Here is a 24,499-nt window from a genome sequence, read left to right as displayed (position 1 = left end):
GCTGAGGCAGGAGAATGGCGTAAACCCAGGAGGCGGAGCTTGCAGTGAGCTGAGATCCGGCCACTGCACTCCAGCCTGGGCGACGGAGCGAGACTCCGTCTCAACAAAACAAAACAAAACAAAAAAAGACGCAAACTTCTGATACACACGACACTATGGCTGAATCTCAAATGATTATGCTAAATTTAAGAAACTGGACTCAAAAACATACATACTGAGTGATTCCACTTACATGACATTCTGGAGAAGACAAAATGATAGAGACTGAAAACAGATAAGTGCTTGTGGGGAACAAAGGATGGCTCAGGGACTGACTACAGTGGAACATCAAGGGAGAATTTCGGGGGCCTATAGAAATGCTCTAAAACTTGGTTGTGGTGGTGGTCAGGAGACATTTTCCAAAGTGCATCAACATGCTCACCACAAAGAGTAAATTTTACTATATTTAAATTTTTATTTATTTTTATTTTTTATTTTTTGAGATGAAGTCTCACTCTGTCACCCAAACTGGAGTGATGTAGCACGGTCTCAGTTCACTGCAACCTCCGCCTCCCGGGTTCAAGCGATTCTCCTGCCTCAGCCTCCCAAGTAGCTAGGATTACAGGCGTCCACCACCATGCCCTGCTAATTTTTTTTTTTTTTTTTTTGAGACGGAGTCTTGCTCTGTTGCCCAGGCTGAAGTGCAGTGGCCGGATCTCAGCTCACTGCAAGCTCCGCCTCCCGGGTTCACGCCATTCTCCTGCCTCAGCCTCCCAAGTAGCTGGGACTACAGGCGCCCGCCACCTCGCCCGGCTAGTGTTTTGTATTTTTTTTTTTAGTAGAGACGGGGTTTCACTGTGTTAGCCAGGATGGTCTCGATCTCCTAACCTTGCGATCCGCCCATCTCGGCCTCCCAAAGTGCTGGGATTACAGGCTTGAGCCACCGCGCCCGGCCATGCCCCGCTAATTTTTGTAATTTCAGTAGAGATGGGGTTTTGCCATGTTGGCCAGGTTGGTCTCGAACTCCTGACCTCAGGTGATCCGCCCACCTCGACCTCCCAAAGTGCTGGGATTATGGATATGAGCCACCGTCCCCTAGTCTAAATGTTAAAAAGTGGAGACAAATATAAGTTAGACTAATATACTAATATACACACACTTACAGATTCCTGGAGCCCACCCCCAGAGTGTTTGCTTTTTCAGGTCCTAGTTGGGACCAAGAATTTTCCTTTCTTACTTCCCTTTCCTTCCTCCTTCCCTCCCTCTTCCCTCCCCTCCCTCCCCTCCCCTCCCCTTGCTTTCCTTCTTCCTTTCCTTTCCTTCTTCGTTTCCTTTCCTTCTTCCTTTCTTCCTTTCTGCCTTTCCTTTTCTTTCCTTCTTCCTTTTCTTTCCTTTCCTTTCCAAGTAATTAGAAAATGAAATTTGAAAAACAATCCAATTTCTGTAGCTTTAACACACTTTAAATGCCTAGGAAAGGCAATGCCTTGGAAAGGAAATGCCTTGCCTTGCCTTGCTTTGCCTTCCCTTCCCTTCCCTTCCCTTCCCTTCCCTTCCCTTCCCTTCCCTTCTTCCCTTCCTTCTTTCTCTCCCTCTCTTTCTCTCTCTTCTGTCTCTGTCTTTCTCTCTTTTTGAGACAGAGTGAGGGTCTCACTCTGTCACTGGAATGCAGTGGCACAATCACAGCTCACTGTAGTCTCGACCTCCCAAACTCAAGTGATAGCCCCACCTCAGCCTCCCGAGTAGCTGGGTCTGCAGGCACGTACCACCATGCCCGGCCAATTTTTGCATTTTTGTAGAGATGGGGTTTTACTATGTTGCCAAGGCTGGTCTTGAACCCCAGGGTTCAAGTGATCCACCTGCCTCAGCCTCCCAAAGTGTTGAGATTACAGGCATGAGCCACTGTGGCCAGCGAAGAATTTACATTTCTGACAAGTTCCCCGGTGCCGTGGGCCTGGGGACCACATTTTGAGAATCTCTGCATCATACTGTCCTACCTTCTATATGTTTGAAATATATGAAAGATTTTCTACTAACTTAAAAGAAGCAAAAAAGGCAGATTTCATTGCAGATTAGACGTATCTTGGAGAGATAAAGAAGACATGGAAAGTATGAGAGAAGGGTGGATGTGGGTCATGGAGAATAAAATGGGAAGTCCTGAAGTACATCTATTAAGCTTTTAAAAAGAGAGAGAGCTGATGGAAACAATATTTGAGGAAACACGAGGGAGCACTTTCTCGAATTAGAGTGAAGGAGGACAGACTTATCTCAGGCTGCCTAGAACACTTGAGAATGTGATTCGTAAACTGTAAAGTGCGGTCCTCATGAGGAAGCATTAATCTGGTCCACCCAAGATTGAGTTTCCTCTCTGTCAGAGCTGTCTCACATGAGCTGCGGTGCCTGCATGTGAGAGAGCTGCCCGTCCCAGCAGGTATGTAAGCACAGCCCTGGGTAGTAGAGTCAGCAGAACTGGGTTCTAATGCAGATTGCACAACTCTCCAGCTGTGTGACTATGGGCATGAGTTGGCCTTCTCTGAGCCTCAGCTTCCTTATCTGTACAGTGGAATAATCTGATCCATGGTAACACCATTCACAGGGTTGTTGAGACAGTGAACCACAGAATGGCTGTGAAGCTCCCAATGTATAGTGTAGTGCTCAGAGAATGTTATTCAGCCCCAAGAGCAGGGGCCAGGCTTTCTTTGGGAGGAGCAGCCCTGATGATTCTCCAGCAGAGAATCAGGTGGAGCTGGTGGCAGGAGGGAACCCATCTTACAGGCCACGTCCACGGAGTAGAAAATAACCAAAGCAGAGGAGGTCTGCAGGCATGGAAATGAAAGTGGAACTCGGCCTTTCCCTCTTTCTCCCCTGCAGACGATGGGCCCTACTCCAAAGGAGGCAAGGACGCAGGAGGGGCTGACGTTTCCCTGGCATGCCGCAGACAGAGCATTCCAGGTAATGAGGCTTCCCTCATTCCCTCTTTTTCTGCCCTGAAGGCACAGAGAGCCCTAGGTGGGGGTCAGACGGCAACGGCTTTGCCACTAACTTGCTCTGTGACCTTAGACCAGCCAGTTAACCTGTCTGATTCTCCTCTGTAAAAAGGAGATGATCATCACCCAGGTCTATGTAGCAGAGTGCCCTACTAACCAGGTGCTTGCCTCACTTGTCTTGGAGCTGGGGGCCTGGGGTGGCCCCAGCTGCCCACTCAAGCCCCCATCCCCATCTGTCGTCAGAGGAGTTCCGAGGGATTACTGTGGTGGAGTTGATCAAGAAGGAAGGCAGCACACTGGGCCTGACTATCTCCGGTGGCACCGACAAGGATGGAAAGCCCAGGGTCTCCAACCTGAGACCTGGGGGACTTGCGGCCAGGTGAGAAGTGGGCTTGGCATGGCAGCAGGAGGTGGGTGCAGAGGCAGTGATGGGACCCCAGGGTCAGTGGAAAATGTACTGAAGGCCTTATGCAAAGCAATCAAGCAGCTGTTTCCAGGAGCACCCATCAGCTTGGTGTCTGCAGAGGGAAGGCCTCCAATGGAGGCTGTAATTCTAGACCCTGGCTTCTCTTTTCTTTTACACCGGGGCTTGGCCATAGCACCCCACAGTCACCAGGCCATATCTGCCCTCCAGGCCCTTGCATATGCAATCCTCTATGTCCAAAAGCCTGTTCCCCACAGCATCCTTCTGGCACACTCCTCTTTACCCCTCCACACTCAGCACAGAGGTCACTGCCTCCAGGAAGCCCTCCCTGACCCCAGGCCAAGGCAGCTGTGCTGCTCTGTTCCTGAAGCCCCACATACACATTTCTGCACACATTGTCCTGATTTCCCCTGTCATTTGCCCCTGTGGCTCCCTTGGACCAGGAGGCCTGGGAGTTAGCCTCTCAGTCACTGCATCCCTGGGCCTCGCACAAGACAGGTGCAGATAAATGTCCAATTGAACAAAAGGAAGGTTGGTGGCGAAAAGCCAGGAGGAGCGTTAGGGAATAGCAAAGGATGTAATGATCTGGCCACTCTGCAGGCTCATCTGAGACACCCCTGCACAAGGAAAAGCAGGCAGACCAGTGTAGAGGGAAAACCTGGGATCTGGGCATCAGGCTCTGCACTCTTTTACTTGCTGTGTGACCTTGGACAAGTGTCTGACCTCTTTGAGCCTCAGCTTTCCCGTTTGTGAAATGACGATCCAGTGATCATAAAGATTCCAGAGGAGGGTGGGTGTGAATGCCAGGACTGCATGTGCCAGCACCTATTACCATGCGTGCCCTGGCCTTCCTGCTCCAGGAGTGATCTGCTGAACGTTGGTGACTATATTCGGTCTGTGAATGGGATCCACCTGACCAGGCTCCGCCACGATGAGATCATCACCCTGCTCAAGAATGTGGGCGAGCGCGTGGTGCTGGAGGTGGAGTATGAGCTGCCCCCGCCCGGTGGGTGCCCTTGGACGGGGAACTTTCTCCACTGCCTTGGTCGCGGGTGGACACGGCTACCTCCCCACCAGGGCCTGGGTGGTGGGGATCGTACCAGATGGAGTGGGTGGAACCTGGAGACTGGCCACAAGCATCCATACCTCACCTAGGGGCTGAGCCTACGACCGCAGTATGCTGTCACTAGGAGGTGGTGGGACTCTATAGCCAATGTCATTTTACATATTTAGTTTCCAGATGCTTTTCCTTTAGCGGGGAAGGTTTTGGAAGCATTAGCTGAATAAGTTGTTCCCTGGCCTACCACACCCACACTCCACTGCCCTGCACTAAGTAGCAGCGGTGTAGGGTTTCACCTAGCTTGAGATTTTCAAAGTTGGTCTAAAGTCATGAATTTTGAGTAACTGTCTGGAATTCAACCCTGGCCTGAGCCTACCAGCCATGGACTCAAGCCTGAGTTCTGCCGTCATCTCTGTGAGCATGGGCAGGCCCTTTCCTCTCTGTCAGTGGTGGGCTAAGTGGGATTAGGGGAGAGGGTCTCCCTAAGCCTCACTTATTCGACCTGTAAAATGGGCAAGGGTTTATCCTCCCTGTAATCTCTGTGACTGATCACCCAGTCCTCCTGGAATGAGCTTTGGGCACATCTGCTGGCCTGAAGATGCAACTGAGGGACTCAAAGGAGTCCTCCATTTCTCCCCAGCTCCTGAGAATAACCCAAGGATCATTTCAAAGACAGTGGACGTCTCCCTCTACAAGGAGGGCAATAGCTTTGGCTTTGTCCTTAGAGGTCAGTGAAAGAATTGCCCTTGGGATTGGGGCAGCAAGAAAGAGGCTAATACTAATTCCATGTGTGCACTGTTTTGCTTTGAATGTAATTTATGCATATCTCAGTTCTGACTTTAAGGAACACAGGACCGTTAAGGTAAGTATTCAATGGGAAAATTTGCCAAGCAATGAAGTATGCTTGGCTGGGGAGAGTGAGAGGAGACAGTTGTACTGGAAAATGATGGTGAAAGCTGCTACAGAGATTGAGAACAAAGTTTGGAGCTTCCTAGAGATCAGGGAAAAGGGGAAATAAGGTGAGGTCACAGAAGGGAGGCAAGCCATTTAACAGAGAGAGGACTTTGGTCATGTTACCCACCCCGTGTACCATCTCTTGGGAGGGGGTATTTATTGTTGGTGTCTCATAAGAGGGTCCATGAATAGCAAGGACAAGGTCCTCAAACAGGTTTTACTGAAGGAGCCTGCTCAGGGGCTGTGTGGGGGCCTCTGGATGGGAAGGGGTGGGTGAATGATTCCTGCTTCTTGTCAAATTCTGTCCAGGAGGTGCCCATGAAGATGGGCACAAGTCCCGCCCGCTTGTCCTGACCTACGTGCGGCCCGGTGGCCCTGCTGACAGGTGAGCTGAGGCAGAAGAAATCCACACACTGCATTGACCTGCCCCAACTCCCCTGCAAAGAGCGTGGAGCGGAGTCACCATGCCTGTTCCCCAGATGAAGAGACTGAGGCCCTGAGGGAGCACTCCCTGCCTAGTGTGATTCAGGGAGTTGCTGGTGGAGCCAGGATGTAACCCCAAATGAAGGAAACCTCAACCCCTTTCTTCTCCAGCATCCTGCTGTCTCGGGGGCTGGGGTGTTTGGAGAGGGGCAGCCTTGGTGTCGTTCTTCCCTTTCCTGCTCCTTAGTTTTCCCGTCTATGGAATGGTCCCTAAGAGTTGCTATGAGAGATTTGGAGGCACACTGATTGGTCACTGCTGTAGCTGTCTGTGACTCAGTCTCCTGGGTCCTGGCTGATCGACCCAGCTCGGCCCCGCCTGCGCCCAGCCCGGAAGGACCAGGAGGAGAGAATATGGGGAAAGAACATGTCCAGTTCCCAGTCCCTGATCCCCTGGCCTCCCCAGTGGGAGATTCCTGGCCATTTTAAGAGAAGCCTGGAACGGCCTTGTCAGAAATCTAAATCTGTCCTTGGGACAGGGCCCTGTGATGAGCTATTCATAGAACCCCCCAGAATAGCTTTGGCCACCTGTTGGGAGAGGCGTTCCAGGCTGGGGATGTGACCCAAACTGAGGTGAACGCTGCTAGGGCCCCTCCCCTGGCCCCTGCTGAGTTATTTCCCAGGCGCGGGTTGTCATCAGGCCAGAATCACTGCTGAGAAACCAGGATGAGGGTGGAGCAATGGGAAGGGACCAGGATGGCTCAGACTAGCCCCCAGTGCTGTGTGGCATGGGCGCAGCTCACACCCTCTCTGGGCCCTGGTGCTCTCATTTGCCCCTGAGGCAAGAGTTGGGGGCAGCACTTGAAGGGCACCCCCAGCTCAGACATTTCAGGGTTCTGCACTGAGTCTGTGAATTACTACACACCCAGAGGAGTGGCAGGCGGCAGAGGCGCCCCATCCTGTCTTCATCCCCCCTTGCTTTATGCAGCTCCCCACCCCTGGGGTGGCTCATTCCTTCACTCACTCATGCACCCCTTCACCCGTCCCCTCCTCTCCTTCCTCCTCCACCCACTCTCTGCTTCCTTCATCCTCCACGCCCCCCTTCCCAGCGCCCTCCCAGACAGGCTGTGCCCAGTGCTGCTGCCGGGCCAGGCTGGTGACCGGCCCTTCCCTGCAGGGAGGGCTCCCTGAAGGTGGGCGACAGGCTGCTCAGCGTCGATGGAATCCCGCTGCACGGGGCCAGCCATGCCACCGCCCTGGCCACCCTGCGGCAGTGCAGCCACGAGGCACTCTTTCAGGTGGAGTATGATGTGGCCACCCCTGGTGAGTTGGGGGCCTGAGTGTATGGGTTGAGGCAGAAGGAGGCCTGGGATGGGGGGAGGCGGCAGTGGCCATGGATCTTTACCACTGCAAAGGCTGCATGACCTTGGGACAGTCACAGCCTCTCTGGGCAATAAATAGTATGTGCTAGGCATCGGTTGATGCGCTGGGGATGCAGTCTAGAACAACGGAATTGAGGTCTCTGTTCTCACGGAGCTGGCATTCTGGTGGGGAGAGGACAGTATGCAGAACAGAGAAGATATGGTGTATGTCAGTTGGCAATAAGTGCTGCGGAAAAAAGAGAAGAGGCAGGGGAGAGAGGTGGGACAGGCTGGGGGATGGTCTCTAAGTGGGGGAGTGAGGGAATGGGTGAGGCAGGGAATGTCCAGGAACAGCATTCCGGGAGGGCGGAACAGTAAGTGCAAAGGCCCTGAGGCAGGAGCATGGCCGGAATGGTTGGTCACAGTGAGGAGGCTGCCGTGGTTGGCACAGGTGAGTGAAAGGAGGTGAGGGCAGAGCGGGGTGAGGTGGAAGCTGGGAGGCCATAGGAAGCGGCAGCAGCTGTCCAAGCGAGAGCTAACGGACTGAACCAGGCTGGTGGCTAAGGAGGGAGAAGACATGGGATTCAAGAATATGATGATGGTCCAGCTGGCCTGATCTGCTGAGATTTGGACATGGGAGGTGGGGGCAAGGGCAGGAGCTAAGGGTGCGGCCAAAGTTTCAATTTCCAGCCACTGGGTGTGTTAATGGAGGTGCCATTTTCTGAGATGGGATTGTAGTGAACATTACAGTTTAGTGCTGGTATACCGCAGGCTCTTAATAAACTCAGGCAAATTCATATCACCCAACAAAGCCCTGGGATCACAGCCCCTCAGACCTGAGCTCCTACCCCTCCTCCACTGCTATCTTGTCTGTCAAATTGATATAACACTTGGTAGAAGATAAAAGAACAAAGAAAAAAAGAATTAAAAAATTATGTTAATCGAATGGGTTTAACAGTTTCTTCCAGGCACAAGGGTTAAATCAAGATAGTAGAGTGAGGCTGGGGAGGAAAGTGCTTGATATTTGCGTTTCAGACTTTTTTTCTCCGTCATGCCAGACACGGTGGCTAATGCTTCAGGACCCTTGATGGTGGAAATAGTCAAGACACCAGGGTCTGCCCTGGGGATCTCGCTCACCACCACCTCCCTCCGGAACAAGTCAGTCATCACCATTGACCGCATCAAGCCAGCCAGCGTGGTGGACAGGTAAGGCACACCTTGGGTACCGCCACCATGGAGGTGTGTACAGGGGAGAGGCGGCCCAGAACTTTGTCTGGCCTGGATCAGCCTCCACCTTTGCTCCCCTGCCCGACCAGGAGCGGAGCCCTGCACCCTGGAGACCACATCCTGTCCATCGATGGCACCAGCACGGAACACTGCTCGCTGCTCGAGGCCACCAAGCTCCTGGCCAGCGTGTCGGAGAAGGTGCGGCTGGAGATCCTGCCTGTGCCCCAGAGTCAGCGGCCACTGAGGCCCTCAGAGGCAGGTGGGTCCCCTCAGCAGATCTCAGGGCCCAAACCTGGGCAGTCATGAGACCTGAGAGGCCCAGGACCAGAGCCCTGGGCAGGCTGGGAGGAGCGGGCTAAAATGTACTAGGACAAATCTTCATTTGCACAGGGAAGCTCAAAACTATCAAGAGCAGCCACTGAGGGTAGGAAGGTGGGGCAGAGAAACAACTTAAAGGTTTGAATTGAGCCTGCTGGCATAGATGCTCCCAAAGCTGGTTTCATCACAGGTTGCATTAATAGGAGTATAAGGGCTAGAATGAGGGAGGGAACAGTCCTGTGCTCTCTGCTACTCAGAGCTTAGATCCTGGGCTCTTCTCAAGGACCCTCAGCAGGTCCAGAGGAGGCAGCTGGGAAGGTAGAGAGGGCCTGGAGTTTCTCCTGTGAACTGTCAGGGTCTCCCAGCTATGAACAGGGAGCTGGGTGCTGGGCATTTCCAAGAGCAGAGGAAGTGGCTGGTCTGAGGGTCCAGAGGGCACAGCTGCGGCCAGGGGCAGGGTGGAGGGTGGCCACAGAGGGGCAGCTTTCAGCTCAGAGCAGGAAAGCACCTCCAGCAGACCAAACCTTGGGCCTTGAGTGCAAGTCCCATCTTTGCTCCCAGCAGCTGGACAACTGCCTTTCCCTCTCTGGGTCCCAGTTACCTCAGCCATAAAAAGGAGGGAGGACTGCTAATGCACAGACATGGGGGAGGCTGAAGGAGATAAAGGACAGGGCACCGCCCAGGCCTATAAATCCTAGCCCTAAGGGCAGAGCTGGAGGGTGAGGAAGGAGTCTGTCCACCCCACCCTTTGCAAACCCCATCTTCTGGAAGAGAATGGAATCCCCCACATCTGATTGGGAGGACAGTCCTTGGGGAGAGTCCATCTCCATGGTCTCTGCCAGCTTCTGAAGAAGCCGCACTGAACCACAGTCCAGGGGCTGATCAGGGCGACATTAGGGCTTGGAACAGTGTCATTCATTCTCGTACCGTTTATCGAGCATCTGCGGTGTGCCAGGTTTGATGCTGCGGCCTGCATGCCTCGTTTCTTCCTCGTGACACATCTGTCCTCCCACTTCACAGGGAAAGCTGAGGTAGCATTGCAAAGCTACGCATCTGCTTACAACCCCTTGACTCTCACTAACTGAGCTTCTACTAAATGCCAGGCACTGCTCCAAGCACGTTATATTATTAACTCATTCTAATCTTCCCCATTACCCTAGGAGGTGGCCACTCTCTTTGTCCCATTTTACAGGTATAACACTGAGGCACAGACAGGCCAAGTGACTCCTCCAGGTCCCACAGTTGGTCAGTGACAGAGCTGGGATTTGACCTAGGCAACTGACTCCAGAGTGGGCCAAGCCCTGGGGAGGGGTCTGTGGAGATGTGGCTCAAGGAGACAGAATCAATTGGCTGAGACTGTTGAGTCCTCACCTGTCCATCAGTGCAAGAGGAGAGCTGGCCTGGGGCAGTCTGGGAAGAGGTGTTGTATGGTGGTCAGTTTGGAGGATCAGGTGGAGGAAGCAGGGTCTCCTAGGGGGTCGGGGCGGGGGTGTTCCCTGGGAACTTGGAGCAGAAGTGCAAAGAATTCACTGTGGATAAGGCTGGGAAGGGTTGCAGCCTGGGAACGGGGAGCAGCCTCAGCCCGTGGTGCACTTCAGCCTTGGCCAACCCAGCAGGGAGCCCTGGAGCAAAGGCAGTCCTGGAGAGTCCAGTGTGGGGCAGAAATAGCCAGGCCCTAGTGCCCCTGGCGCTCAGCCACTGGCCGAGGCTGTCTGGGCTGTGGAGCCACTGCATATCCCCAGAGTGCTGCAGCTGGACACTGTCTGCCAGCTGCACTCCTCACCAGTTTTTCTTGGAGAAACTTCATGGGCAGCACTCATAGCTGTAAACCTCTCTGGCTCCAGGGCAGGATGCCTGTGTTCAAATCTCTGCTCCACAACCTCCCAGCAGTGGGCCTCGGCCTGGCCTCCTTTCCCTCTCCTGTCCCTGCCTCTCAGGCTGCCACGTGGCAGCAGCTGCACTCTGAACACAGTGCCCAGCACATCATAGGCGTCTGGGACACGTGAGCAGATTACTAAGTGCCTTGCCTGGCTCAGGGGAAGCGCGAGGATCTTCTGGTTCCTGCTTTCCTGGCTTCCTAGTGCCCTCAGCCACTAACACCTGCACCTCTCTTTCCTCTTTCTCCGCTGGCTACAGTGAAAGTGCAGAGGAGTGAGCAGCTGCACCGCTGGGACCCCTGCGTGCCCTCCTGCCACAGCCCCCGGCCCGGCCACTGCAGGATGCCCACCTGGGCCACACCTGCTGGCCAGGACCAAAGTCGATGTAATGTGCCTGCCCTGCTGTAGCTCGGCCAGTCTTGTAGCCTTTCCTAGGGAGGGGTGATGCCTGTTGTCTAAGGGAAGGAAACTCAGACTCAGAGATTAGGGAGCTAGGTGTGTTGATGCACGCCTGTTGTCCCAGCCACTCAAGAGGCTGAGGCCGGAGGATCGCTTCAGCCTGGGAGGTTGAGGCTGCAGTGAGTCAAGATCACACCACTGCACTTCAGCCTGGGTGACAGAGTAAGACCTCAACTAAAAAAAAAAAAAGAAGAGGTTAGGTGACCTGCCCCATTGTCATCTAGCATTCCAGTGGCGAGATTGGCCCTTGTCCCTAGTAGCTGAGTTTCACAGGGTCTATGGAAACCCTACAGTCTTTGAGGCCCAGAGAGGAAAGAGACTTGCCTGAGGTCACACCATGAGTAACTGATGTGAAGGGGGAAGGCATCCCCATCTCTCCCTGTGGTTGGGTGGCTTCCCAGCACCCACTGTGTGGCGGGGTGGAGAGCCTCGGCTGGGGTTCACGGGGCTGTGCTCTCATCTCCCCAGCCTTGTCTTCAACTCCCTTTTCCTCGCCGACCTTGAACCACGCCTTTTCCTGCAACAACCCCAGCACCCTTCCCCGTGGATCCCAGCCCATGAGTCCTCGAACTACAATGGGGCGGAGAAGGCAGCGAAGAAGGGAACACAAGAGCTCGTGTAAGCCGTGGTCTCTTCCCTCCTCCTTGGGCTGCCTGTATGTCTGAGAGTGAGGCTTGCCAAAGGGTGTATGTCGGGGCGAGGGGAGGTATTTTGGGCAGAGCTCCAGGTGTATGTGTGGGAATGTCAAATAACATGACTGGAACACCAGGCTGTCATGGATGGCTGGGCAGGTTGTGCACTGCACAAGAGGACCACTGAGGGGTGCCAGTTACTTTGTATACTCTTATTCTTGTATTTTTATTATGAAAAATTCCTAGGACTTGGTGATAAAGTCCTTGAGGAAAGGAAGTCTTTTCAGATTTGTGCGAAGATTTCACATTTTTTGCCATTCAGTCCTGATTCATTCATGGATAAAGTCTCAGTGCTGCATTACTATATCCTTACCACCTTGCTGCCATTTGTTAATTTCCCCTAAGAGAAAGACATGGCCTGAGACTAGCTGTCCAGAATGTAATAATTTCCAGTCTTACTTCTCTGCTTATTTATTATTCAAAATTTCCCTTTTGAAATGAAGATATTTACATATTAAGAAAAGTAAATCAATAGAAGACAAATAGTAGTGAATGATAAGGCAGGAGCCATGTGGAAGTGGCAAAACACAATAATGCTTAAAATTTCAAAACCCTTCTTGGGAAGAGTCTTTCCTTTGTTGATGCACAAAGGGTTCTCAGCCTCCTGCCACATGAGCTGCAGAGGCCTCCAGGAAGGACAGAAGATCAAACTTGGCCCTTTGAGATAGAACCAGATGAAAGAAGAGATGAGTACAGGTCACCTGGTGTCTGAAAAAAGCTAAATATGGTTCTATACTTCCTGGCAGCCAAGGGGAAATGGGAAAGAGATTTCAGAATCAGATCAGAGATAAAATATACCTCTACTAAGCATCTTTCCTGGCCACGAAAGTGAGGAATATGGAGGTGAAAAGATGCAGAAGTGCTGCTCGTAGGCAGGGGATGTGGAGACTGGAGGCTCTTGTGACTCTTCTACCTGTCTCCTTCCTAGGATGTGTAACTAAGAAAGTACTATCATTATTACTATTGATAATAATTTATTAAGTAATTCAACCAAAAAATTTGACCTCTTACGTACCATTTTTATCACTGGGGATATAGTAGTGAAAAGGAAAAAATAGGCCAGGCATGGTGGCTCACGCCTGTAATCCCCACACTTTGGGAGGCCGAGGTGGGCAGATCACTTGAGGCCAGGAGTTCGAGACAAGCCTGACCAACATGGCGAAACTCCATCTCTACCAAAAATACAACAAATTAGCCGAGTATGGTGGTGCACGCCTGTAATCCCAGCTACTCTGGAGGTGGGAAAATCACTTGAACCTGGGAGGCGGAGGTTGCAGTGAGCCAAGATGATGCTGCTGGTGAGCCACCCTGGGCAACACAGTGAGACCTTGTTTTAAAATAAATAAATAAATACATATAAAAACACAATATACCTAAAAACATAACATATTACACATTTTGTAATGTATAACATACAGTATAATTTAATAATATATGACAATAATATAATTAGTAATAAAATAAAATACTAAATAAATTTTGTTTAATAATAAATTACTTCCAAGATTCATATTAATGATGCAAATATATTTCACATATGGAAGGTAAAACAATATTTATTAAATAACGTTATGCATCAAATAGTTAAAGATAGAGTTGCCATGTCACCCAGCAATTCCACTCCTAGGTATATGCCCAAAAGAAATGAAACACGTGTCATCTCCATCTAAAAATTTATACATGAATGTTCATAGTAGCATTATTCCCTGTAGCCAAATGCTGGAAGGAATGTAGTATCCACCAATGGATGAATGGATAAACAAAATGTGGTATATCCATACAATGGAATATTATTCAGCCACAAAAAGGAATGCAATTCTGATACCTGCAAAGCATGGATGAACTTGAAAACATTATGCCAAGTGAAAGCAACCAGTCACAAAGGCCACGTGGTGCATGATTCTGTTTATATAAAGTGCCCAGAACAGGCAAATCCAGAGATAAAAGTAGATTCGTGGTTGCCTAGGGCTAGGGGACATAGGAAGATCTTCAGGGGTGGCTGAAGGGAACAGGGTTTCTTTTGGAGTTGATGAAATGCTCTCAAATGCGTTGTGGTGATGTTTGCATAACCGTGAATACACTAAAAACCATTGAATTGTACACATTAAATAGGTGACTACTGTGGTATGTAAATTATATCTCAATAAAGCTCTTACCAAAAAGCAGAGTGACATAATATAATAGATACTACAGTAGATCACAGCACAATAATATAATAAAATTACACTACTCCTAGAACCTGTTTTACAGCATGACAGTCAGTCCCAGCCACTATCTTCCCTAGTCCTTGCCGCACCCCACGAGGTGGGAATCACGATCCCATTGTTCAGATGAGGAAGCCAAGGCTCAGAGTGGGCTGTGATCTAGCCTGGTCCCAGATTGAGTCAGGGCTCCCACTTCCTTGCGCTCTGGCTCCAGTGCCTCAGGCCCCGGGATGGGCAGGCCCTGGCAGGAAGACCTCGGTGGGGCAACTCACCTGAATGCTGGGCCCACCTGTCCTACAGTGTCGCTGGCCTCCAGCACAGTGGGGCCGGGCGGGCAGATTGTGCACACGGAGACCACGGAGGTCGTGCTCTGCGGAGACCCCCTCAGCGGCTTTGGCCTCCAGCTCCAGGGCGGCATCTTCGCCACGGAGACCCTGTCCTCCCCACCCCTCGTGTGCTTCATCGAGCCTGACAGCCCGGCTGAGAGGTGAGCCTCCTGCCCCCTCCCTACTGAGCCTGCCACTCTCCAACTGAGAGAAACTGAGTCACAGCACCAAGTCCTAGCTTCACAAGCACATCACTTAACCGTTGCATCAGCCCCAGCACCAGCCCCATTTTACAGATGAGAAAACTGAGGTTCAGAGAAGCTAACTCACTTGCCCAGGATTACGCAGCTTACCCATGGAATCCCAAGGCTTGAACCTCTGTCTGCCTGAAGGCAGAGTCCCCTGTATATACGTCTTGTAAGGCTCATGGCATCATTCCCATTGGACAAACAGAGAAACTGAGGTCCAGCAAGGTCCAGCCCTTAGCCACATTCCTGAGGATACACAGGTGGGCCAGGGCAGAGCTGAGAGTCACCCCAGGCCAGGAGGTGGGGCCCAGGTTCAGTCCTGCCCTGCATGACATTCTCTCCCAGTGGACCTGTCACGGAGCCTCTTCTCTCTGCCGGGCCCCCTGGGTAAAGGTGTGGGCTGCTGCAGATAGGGGACCGTGTCCTGTCCATCAATGGCATCGCCACCGAGGACGGGACTATGGAGGAAGCCAACCAGCTCCTTCGGGACGCCGCACTGGCCCACAAGGTTGTGCTAGAGGTGGAGTTCGATGTGGCGGGTGAGTGAGTGGCTCGAGCTTCCTCCTCATATTTCAGGGCCCTGCACCCCTCCTCTCTTTATCCTGCCTTGCGGGTGCAAACGCTCCACCCTATCCCCCTCTGTGCTCAGTGCCCTTCTCCCAGGGGCTTTGCAGCTTATGGTGGGAAGGGAGGCCTTGGCGTGGGAGGGAGAAGTTTCCACACAAGGCAACTTTTGCAGAGGGGCAGGACCGAGTGGGGATGGGGATGGGGAGCTGAAAATACTCCAAGTTCCTTCTCAGCATGGGTTAGGCAAAGAACCTCGAACAACAGTTTGGGTCAGAATTCTGCTTCTGTGATCTCGACACTGTGTGGCTTTGGACAGAAGAGTCCCTCCACTCTGTCTCCCCATCTGTAAATAGTGGATAGAATCTTTTCCCTATAGGGGTGGTACTCAGGTTAGGTGAGACATACGCCCAAGAGAAATGAAAACGTGAAAATACCCAGCCACGGCCTGGCACATAGTAGGTGCTCAGGAAATATATGCTAGATTCACACCGGGTTGTTAGGCTGTGGGGAGCTCCCTTCCCGCCCACCACACCAGCTGACAGGCATGAGGCCTGGTTCCAGCCCCGACTGGTGGGTCTGACTAGAGCGAGTCAGTTGTTTTGAGCAAATCTGTCAGCTCACTCTGCCTCAGTTTCCTCCTTTGTTGGGAGGAAGCAGGAGGATGGGATTAGGACTGTGACTTTTGGGGTCCCTCCTAGCACAGCCAGAATGGGCATGGGGCTGGGATTCGTGAGGCTCCTCCTCTGGTCCTCACGCCGGTCTATGTCCATCCACCCCAGAGTCCGTCATCCCAAGCAGTGGCACGTTCCATGTGAAGCTGCCCAAGAAGCGTGGCGTGGAGCTGGGTATCGTCATCAGCTGTGAGTCTGCCCCGCCGCCTGCCCAGGAGCCAGCTCACCTGCTGGGGAGAAAGAGCTCTCCAAGCTTGGACCAGCATTTCCATGGCGTGACACCCTGCAGGGCCCAAGGAAAAGGCTTGGGGGTGTGGGGAGGCTGGCTTCCGTGGGACCCAGCTGCGTGTTCTCAGCAAGACCCCAGCTTCCCAAAGCCTCAGCTTCCCGTTCTGCACCATGGGAGTCCCCTGGCCTCGTGGGTCTCCCGGGGGGCTTGTGGGGGGCCCATGGTGAGAGAACTTTGGAAGGTGACAAATATGCAGGCTGGGTTTGGTTTTCTGCCTACTTCTGTGTTCCCAGAGCCCAGCAAAGGCCTGGAACACAGTAGGTGCTTAATTCATGTTTGTCAAAGGAATGAAAATGAGGAGTGCAGAAGAAAAACGTAGAATGGGTGAGCATGGGAAAGCCCTTCCGTGGCTCCCAACTTATTCTGAGTAAAAGCTGAAGGCCTCTGGCCCCAGTGAGGCCCTCTGTGCTCTGGACCCCATGACCTCTGACCTCATCTCCTGACTCTCCCCAACTCAAGCCCTCCAGCCGCAGCCGGCCTGGCTGCTCCCTGCCATAACTGCCCCTTCCTGCCTCTCGGCCTTTGCATCTGAGACTGTTCCTCTGGCCTCTTCCCTACCTCCTTCAGGTCTTTGCTCAAATGTCACTTGACAAGGCCTTCCCCGACCACCTGACTGAACATTTACCGCCCTCGACACAGGCCCGTTTCTCAGGTTTCTCCGCAGCTCACTTCATCAACGTTTAAATGTTGTTGATTGTGACCACCACTGGAGTGCCAGCTCCAGGAGGGCAGGGAGAGACTGCTGTCTGTTTTGTTCACTTCTGTGTCCCCTCCCCGAGCACACAATAGAGCCTGGGTGCTAACCCCGAGCCCGGTGCTGGGAACAGGCACCAAGCGGACAGCCCCTCTCCACAAAGAGCTCGCAGTTTGCTGGGGGATGGGCGGAGCAGGAGGAAAGAAGAGCTGGCATTGGAAGGGCCATGATAGATCTTGTGCCTGCGTTATCTGATTTACTCTCACCACATCCCCATGAGGTCTGCAGTGCCACCCCCATTTTACGGGGGGAAACTGAGGCACAGGGAAGTGAGCTGATTTGCTCACAGTCACCCAGCCAGGAAGCAGTGGGATCAGAATGTGAGTAGGACCATTGACTCCGAGTCCACACTCAGACCCCTGGGCCTCGCCACCCCACCCCAGGCTGAGGCCACCAAGGTCAGATTCACGGCCTCTTTTCCTCCAGCGGCTAGCAGGAAGCGAGGGGAGCCCCTGATCATCTCCGACATCAAGAAAGGCAGTGTGGCACACAGGTAGGGGCCCTGGGGCACAGGAGGGGAAGTAGCCAACAGCGGTGAGTATGGCACCTGCATGCACCAAGCTCCTTCCATCCCCTCTCCCCACTACTCATGCAGGACGGGCACCCTGGAGCCAGGTGACAAGCTGCTGGCCATCGACAACATCCGCCTGGACAACTGCCCCATGGAGGACGCCGTGCAAATCCTGCGGCAGTGCGAGGACCTGGTGAAGCTGAAGATCCGGAAGGACGAGGACAACTCTGGTATGGCCCTCACACTGCCCTCCTACTTCCAGAGGCCCACCCTTTGACCAGTGGGCTCTCAGCTTGCAATTCAGGGCTCCCTCTGGCCGAGGAAGGGAGGGTGGTGGGTGCTGCTGAAGGCTGGCTGGAATTTTGAACTAATGAAGGAGGGGGCAACACCACAGACTTCTCACTGTCCCCGGCGTCTGGGGCCCTCCAGAGCCTCTGTGAGATGGACAGGAGTTTGAGACACTCCTGTAGCCTCCATGTCCAGCACCAAGCCTGGCAGAGGAGACCTACTGGGTGCAGCTGGTGGACAGATGAGTAGGTAGGGCAAGGGAAGAGCAAGGCTGCCCTTTTGAGTGGCAGGCTATGAGTGGATAAGCAAGGACTACAGACTCAGGCCCCACTGAAGCCAGATAGTGATACAAATGAGTGAGAAAAGCTGTATGAATTGGAGAGGCAAAAGGGACTGGTGAGGACTGTGCCAACTGGAAAGCGAATCCCTGATTCAAAGGGGCAGTCTTCAAGTCACCAACTCTGACTCTGTGAAAGAAGGTTACTGTAGGAGGTAGATTTCTTTTTGTAAAGAAAAGTTGGGCCAGGTGCAATGGCTCATACCTGTACACCCTTCGCTTTGGGAGGCCAAGGTGGGTGGATCACTTAAGCCCAGGAGTTTGAGACCAGCCTGGGCAACATGGCAAAACCCCATCTCTACAAAAAATACAAAAATTAGCTGGGTGATGCATGCCTGTACTCCCAGATACTTGGGAGGCTGAGGTGGGAGGATCACTGGAACCCTGGAAGCAGAGGTACAGCAGTAAACTGAGATCATGCCACTGCACTCCAGCCTGGGCAGCAGAGCAAGACTCTGTCTCAAAAAAAAAAAAAAAAAAAAAAAAAAAAAAGGGCCGGGCGCGGTGGCTCAAGCCTGTAATCCCAACACTTTGGGAGGCCGAGACGGGCGGATCATGAAGTCAGGAGATCGAGACCATCCTGGCTAACACGGTGAAAACCGTCTCTACTAAAAAAATACAAAAAAAACTAGCCGGGCGAGGTGGCGGGCGCCTGTAGTCCCAGCTACTCGGGAGGCTGAGGCAGGAGAATGGCGTGAACCCGGGAGGCGGAGCTTGCAGTGAGCTGAGATCCGGCCACTGTACTCCAGCCTGGGTGGCAGAGCGAGACTCCGTCTCAAAAAAAAAAAAAAAAAAAAAAAAGATGATCGGGGTTCCCTTCGCTTCCTGCTGGCTGCTGGAGGAAAAGAGACCATTGTTTCTTGGCATCAATGTTGTCATTATTGTAGGTGACGTGTGATGTTTCCTTTTTTTTTTTTTTTTTGAGACAGAGTCTCCCTCTGTCGCCCAGGCTGGAGTGCAGTGGCCGGATCTCAGCTCACTGCAAGCTCCACCTCCTGGGTTCACGCCATTCTCCTGCCTCAGCCTCCCGAGTAGCTGGGACTACAGGTGCCCGCCACCTTGCCCGGCTAATTTTTTGTATTTTTTTAGTAGAGACGGGGTTTCACCATGTTAGCCAGGATGGTCTCGATCTCCTGACCTCGTGATCCGCCCATCTCGGCCTCCCAAAGTGCTGGGATTACAGGCTTGAGCCACCGCGCCCGGCCGATGTTTCTTTTCTTTACTGGTATTTGGGCAGAAGATGGCCTCAGGGTCCCCAGGTTGTGCTACATGAGATCAGAGCATGAGTGACTGGGTGAATGAATGAATAACTAAGTATGAGTGAGTGAGGCCAAGGCTTTAGGGAGCTGGGGGTACCCCCAGCTCCTGGTCCTGCCCCTCGGGGGCCTCCTCCTCATGGGTCCCTGTGCTTACAGACGAGCTGGAGACCACGGGTGCTGTCAGCTACACAGTGGAGCTGAAGCGCTATGGGGGCCCCCTGGGCATCACCATTTCAGGCACGGAGGAACCTTTTGACCCCATTGTCATCTCAGGCCTCACCAAGCGTGGCCTGGCTGAGAGGTGAGCTGGGGCTCTGTGGGGACACATGGTGGGCTCAGGGAACACAGGAAGCAAGAGCTGGGGCTGTGGCAAAGCCAAGCAAGATTCTGACCTCTGTTCCAACATTGACACTGTGGGTGACATCGGGCCAGTCACTTGCCCTCTCTGAGACTCAGGTCTGCATTTGTAAAATGAGTGTCAGCCCCTGCCTGCCAGGGCAGAGGCCCACACCCCAGCAGACCTCCTGGCCCCAGGTAAGCACTGGGCCAAGGTGTGTGCATCTTCCTGCCCCCTCCCTACCTGTGTCTGGAAGGTCAGCCCTGCAAGGCTAGTTGGAGCGCCTGCTGTGTGTGGAATAGGATGGGGCAGTGCCCCAGTACCCTGGTCCCAGCACTGCCTAGGGCTTTCCTGAGGCATTGGGGGACTGTCCCTGCTGCCCCTAGACTCTGAAACTGTGGCAGCTGAGGGAGCTGTAAGAATGGAGCCCTGTCCCAGGGTGAGGTGGAGGTCAGAGATGGAACCCGACCCCCAGTGTGGGTGAGATCGAGCCTTCTCCCCCTAGCTGGGCAAGGATGAATCCAGCAGGCAAGGAAGCGATGAGCTCCCAGCACAGCGACGAGCGGGCTGTAAAAGGAGAGCCTGGTGGGGGCTGCAGGGGCAGGAGGCGTCCCAAAGGAGGGCACCGCGCAGGAGGGGCAGTGGCTCGCTGGGTGGGGAGAGGATGGGAGGGATTCTGGGGCTTGGACCCTGCTCCTGGAGCACCCCCTGCTGGACACCTGGCAGACTGTAGAGGTCGGTGTGGGACCTTCTGACCCCAATGTCTTCATCAATTCCAGCATGTGCTGGCACCTACTGTGTGCCTGGCCCCTCTGTCCTGGATGCTGGGGCTGTACAGACAACCTTCCTGCCTTCGCCGGGCTGATGTAGCTCAGTGCTGTCCAACTGCAATATAATTTGAACCACAAATTTAATCAGACACTTTCTAGTAGCCACATTTGCAAAGCAAAAAGAAATGAAATTCATCTTAAATATATGTTTAGTTCAACATGTAATCAACATAAAAACCATTAAGAACATGTTTTATATTCTTTTTAATATTACATCTTCCATGTCTGGTGTGAATCTTCTGCTTTCAGCACATCTCAATTAGGGCAGTCATATTTGAGGGGTTCAGCAGCCACCTGTGGCTGGTGGCTCCCATACTGGACACCACAGCTCTGGTCCCCTCCCTGAACCCACCATTCCCTGCCTCACTCACTGCCCTCGTCCCCGGGGAAGTGCAGGGCAATGCCCAAGCATGACTCTCCAGGAACTCCCATCTGGGGTGACATCTACAGCCCCAGGGGTTCAAGATCCCCAACCTAGTCCTCTGCCTCCTTTTCCTCTACCTGGCTCAGGTCACTCTGAGCGCCTGCTACAGCTTCTTCCCTGCTCAGCGCTGGCTGCTCCTCAGAATCACCTTCCTGCCCCACCCCCACAGGTACTATTTAATTGGTCAGATGTGGGGCCCAGGCACCTACATTTTCAAAAAGCTCCTCAGGTCATTGTAATGGGTGTCCAGGTAGAAAACCACTGGGCCACAGCAGTGCTGCTGCCTGGCCTCGCCAGCACTTCATGCCCTACTGTGAGGTCTGCTGGGTGCTGGTGATTATGCCCATTCTCCAGGTGGGAAAACTGAGGCCCAGGAAGGGGCAATGGCTACCAAGGGTGTCTGCTGGAGGGAAGTAGGAATCCATTCCATTCATTCACTCCTCAGTTATGATTTGATAATAAAATTAGTATTACCACCCCCATTTTACAGATGAAGAAACTGAAGCTTGGGGGTTTAAGAAACTGGCCCAAGATCACATAGCAAGTATTTGGCAGCTAGTATGTGGGATTCAAACCATTCTCAAAACCTGTGCTGGACACTGGTTCCAGAACCTAATTTTACAGTCAGGTGGGAATCCCCTCCCAGGTTCTAGATTTTATATCTCTATTAATGTGATCCAAGATCATACTTGTGGCTTTTGTTTTGTTTTTGGCAGCTGGGTTTAACTGGGGTCAGCCAGACTTCTGCCTTGTGACTCTCCTGGGTTCCCTGAGGGCAGACCACCACTCTGAGGCCCTGAGTCTCTAACTCCCTTTCTCCGCCCTGCATCCACTCCTCAGGACTGGTGCCATCCACGTGGGGGACCGCATTCTGGCCATCAACAGCGTTAGCCTCAAGGGCCGACCGCTGAGCGAAGCCATCCACCTCCTGCAGGTGGCTGGAGAGACTGTCACACTGAAGATCAAGAAGCAACTAGACCGTGAGATTCGCTTCATGCCCTGGGAGCCACCCAGCAGGTTTAGGAAGGGCAATCCCTCTGTGCCAGGCTTTGCCTGCACACCCTCACAGAGTCCTCACTGCAGCCCTGTGGAGGTGGGCCTGCGATGGCAAAGGAGATAAGACTCAGAGAGGGGAGTGATGAGCCCAAGGCCACACAGCTGGCATGGGGCAGAATCTGGGTCCGAGCCCTGTTCTTCATTACTTCCTGCCTCTTAAGGTGCTCACGTGTGTATGCTTCATGGCCATAACTCATGCATTCCTCAGTTGCCCCTGAATATGTCCCCATGCCGTGGTAGAAAGGCCACCATAGGCAGTGGAAGGGGCCTGAGCTAATCCAGGCTCCACTGGTGCTCACTGCGTGATCTCCGGCATGCTGCTCAGCTTCCCCGAGCCTCAGTTTTCCCATCTGTGAAACAGGTTTGCTTATTAGTGTGCCACAGCCATATGTCAGCTCAGAAGGGCTTGCTGCCTGTGAGTTTCCAGACCAGGCTGAAATGCAGAAACTGAGGCTCACTGTGAGTGTCTCTGAAGTCAGAAGTGACACCTCCCTCTCCTCCCAGGCCCCCTCCTACCCCGCAAGTCGGGCAGCCTCAGTGAGACCAGCGATGCTGATGAGGACCCAGCAGAGGCCCTGAAAGGAGGACTGCCAACAGCCCGCTTCTCACCGGCTGTGCCCAGTGTGGACAGTGCTGTGGAGTCTTGGGACAGCTCGGCCACAGAGGGTGGCTTTGGGGGCCCAGGTAACACCTTGGGGCTCTTGGACAAGTGACACGCTCTCTCTAGGCCACCCCAGCTGCTGGGCCTGTGCAGGACTATTCGTTTGCCTGTTCCTCCCTCCTGTTCTCCTCTCCTGGCATCCTTTAGGGGCCCTTCCTGAAGGAAGACCTGATTTGGCTCCATAAGCTGCTCTCAGGGCCCCTTGCTCCTGGGAGCATGGGCTGCAGCCATATCTCTTGATTTAGAACCATGGGTCCCATGCTGGCTGCTTAGCTTTCCCCATTGTGAAGTTATGGACAAAGTTGGTCTTTCTTCTACTGTTTCCTTCCTTCCTAGCCCAGTGTCTGGCACACAGTGGGTGCTCAACAATGTTCATTCCATCCAGTTGAAAATAGGGAGGCCAAAAGCCCCCTCCCACCCCAGCCTACAAGACCCAATGTGGGGCAGACACCTCTGGGGCTCCCTCCCCAGCCAATGCATGTTGAGACCCGGAGATGGCCTCAGGGAGGCATCTGAGTCTGGTGGGTGACCAGCTGGCCTCAATGACCCAGAGCCACTGGAACTCCCCATGGTCCAACTCAGAGGACTGAGGGGGTGAGGGGGGTGATGCCTCTACGGGCTGTAGGTGGCTGCCAGCCCATTCTTGCCTGTGGACACCTGCCCTCCCTGGGCCTCAGCTTCCCCATCTCCAGCTCTCTGTCAGCATCTCTCAGCTCACTCCCTGGGACTGGACCTTCAGAGCTCCCAAGGGCAGGAAGTGGAGGGGGAGCCACATGTTCAGCCTCCTTCCCTGGCAGGGTGATGGCCAAGCCCAGGCCGATGGAGTTGAGACAGAGTCGCAGAGCCCTGGGCATTAACTTCTGGATGACCAGGAGCTCCAGGGAGATTCTGGGAGGCAGAGGCCCTCAGAGGGCTGTGTAGACGCAGGCCCAGAGAGGAGCAAAGACCTCCCCAGGGTCACTCAGCACAGCTGGAAATGGGGCAGGCAGGAGGGCAAGTAAGGCCGCAGAGAACACAGAGGCCCTCTCTCCACCACCAGGGTCCTATACACCACAGGCAGCAGCCCGGGGCGTGACCCCCCAGGAGTGGAGGCCTGGCCGGCTGAGGAGCAGCCCCCCCACCACCGAGCCCCGGAGGACGAGCTATACCCCAACCCCAGCTGACGAGAGCTTTCCAGAGGAGGAGGAGGAGGAGGAGGATTGGGAGCCGCCAGCGAGGTCTGTGGTGGGAGCACCGTGAAGGAGGAGGGAGTCATAGTGTCTTGGCTGGGGTGGGTGAGGGTGCCCATGCCAAAGTGGTGGGGGAATGGAGAGTCTTGGCGGGCTCCTGAGGAGGGGTGCCTCCTGGGAGAGAAGCACTGAGCAGAGCCACCTCAGCCAGGCTGAGACAGAGGGAAGGGTGGATTGGTGGAGGGCATGGCAGGGACGAAGGTAAGGAGGTGGAGAGCAGCCTGGTTGGCCCTTCCCAACTTTGGGCATCTCCTGTTCTCAGAAGAGCAGCAGCAGACTCAGAACTTGAACTCAGGCTCACCTGACTTACCCCAGATGGCCTGATGGCCTCCTGCAAGGGCCCTCAGCCCACCGGCACCAGACCTGGGCTGTGCTGAGTGGCTCTGAGTGGCTCAGCCACTGGAGAAGGCTCCTGCAGAGAGCAGGCTGTGGAGAAATGCTGTTCCTCATCCGGCCCAGGCCACCTTCTCATCGTGGTGCTTTTGATCAGGCGGTTCCTTCTGCCTCAATGCCTTTTCCTGGTCTCTCCTGGAAAATCCCTACTCATCCCTCAAAACTCAGCTCAAATTCCCCTGCCTCTGGGAAGCTTCCCTGTCTTTCTCAGGCAGAAGGGATTCCTCCCTCGCTCCTGGTACCCACAGCTGCTCTTACAAGTCTCCTGGTAGCCAAACCACCTTGTGTCTATCTGGCTAATTACTTGGCTGTCATCTCTACTGCATGGCACCCCAGCTCCATGTGTGGCCCTAGTAGGTG

General features: G+C 53.6%; 1 protein-coding gene across 7 annotated transcripts in view; it reads left to right on the top strand.

Moving 5' to 3' along the window:
• The window catches only part of GRIP2 (glutamate receptor interacting protein 2), a 115,006-nt gene that overhangs the window by 76,293 nt on the left and 14,214 nt on the right, over positions 1-24,499 (top strand). For 4 of the 7 annotated variants that reach the window (XR_013414212.1, XR_013414213.1, XM_077993509.1 and 1 more), the window contains exons 2-19: positions 2,848-2,928; positions 3,207-3,342; positions 4,248-4,393; positions 5,088-5,174; positions 5,711-5,786; positions 6,999-7,144; positions 8,241-8,388; positions 8,499-8,668; positions 11,532-11,681; positions 14,260-14,446; positions 14,927-15,072; positions 15,880-15,960; positions 17,241-17,307; positions 17,410-17,555; positions 19,366-19,510; positions 21,641-21,780; positions 22,361-22,540; positions 23,557-23,734. Coding sequence is in view for 5 of the 7 variants with exons in the window: in XM_077993509.1 (XP_077849635.1) it covers positions 2,848-2,928; positions 3,207-3,342; positions 4,248-4,393; positions 5,088-5,174; positions 5,711-5,786; positions 6,999-7,144; positions 8,241-8,388; positions 8,499-8,668; positions 11,532-11,681; positions 14,260-14,446; positions 14,927-15,072; positions 15,880-15,960; positions 17,241-17,307; positions 17,410-17,555; positions 19,366-19,510; positions 21,641-21,780; positions 22,361-22,540; positions 23,557-23,734 (2,410 nt within the window). In the remaining 2 variants the exon portion in view is untranslated. Of the gene's footprint in view, positions 1-2,847; positions 2,929-3,206; positions 3,343-4,247; positions 4,394-5,087; positions 5,175-5,710; positions 5,787-6,998; positions 7,145-8,240; positions 8,389-8,498; positions 8,669-10,863; positions 10,990-11,531; positions 11,682-14,259; positions 14,447-14,926; positions 15,073-15,879; positions 15,961-17,240; positions 17,308-17,409; positions 17,556-19,365; positions 19,511-21,640; positions 21,781-22,360; positions 22,541-23,556; positions 23,735-24,499 lie in introns of all 7 variants that reach the window. The other 3 variants (XM_028844481.2, XM_028844480.2, XM_015130189.3) reach the window with 1 other exon arrangement.

This window comes from Macaca mulatta, chromosome 2 (genome assembly GCF_049350105.2).
Source record: "Macaca mulatta isolate MMU2019108-1 chromosome 2, T2T-MMU8v2.0, whole genome shotgun sequence".
Taxonomy (NCBI): domain Eukaryota; kingdom Metazoa; phylum Chordata; class Mammalia; order Primates; family Cercopithecidae; genus Macaca; species Macaca mulatta.
Note: the sequence above shows the minus strand (reverse complement) of the source record. Positions and strands in the feature narration are given on the sequence as shown.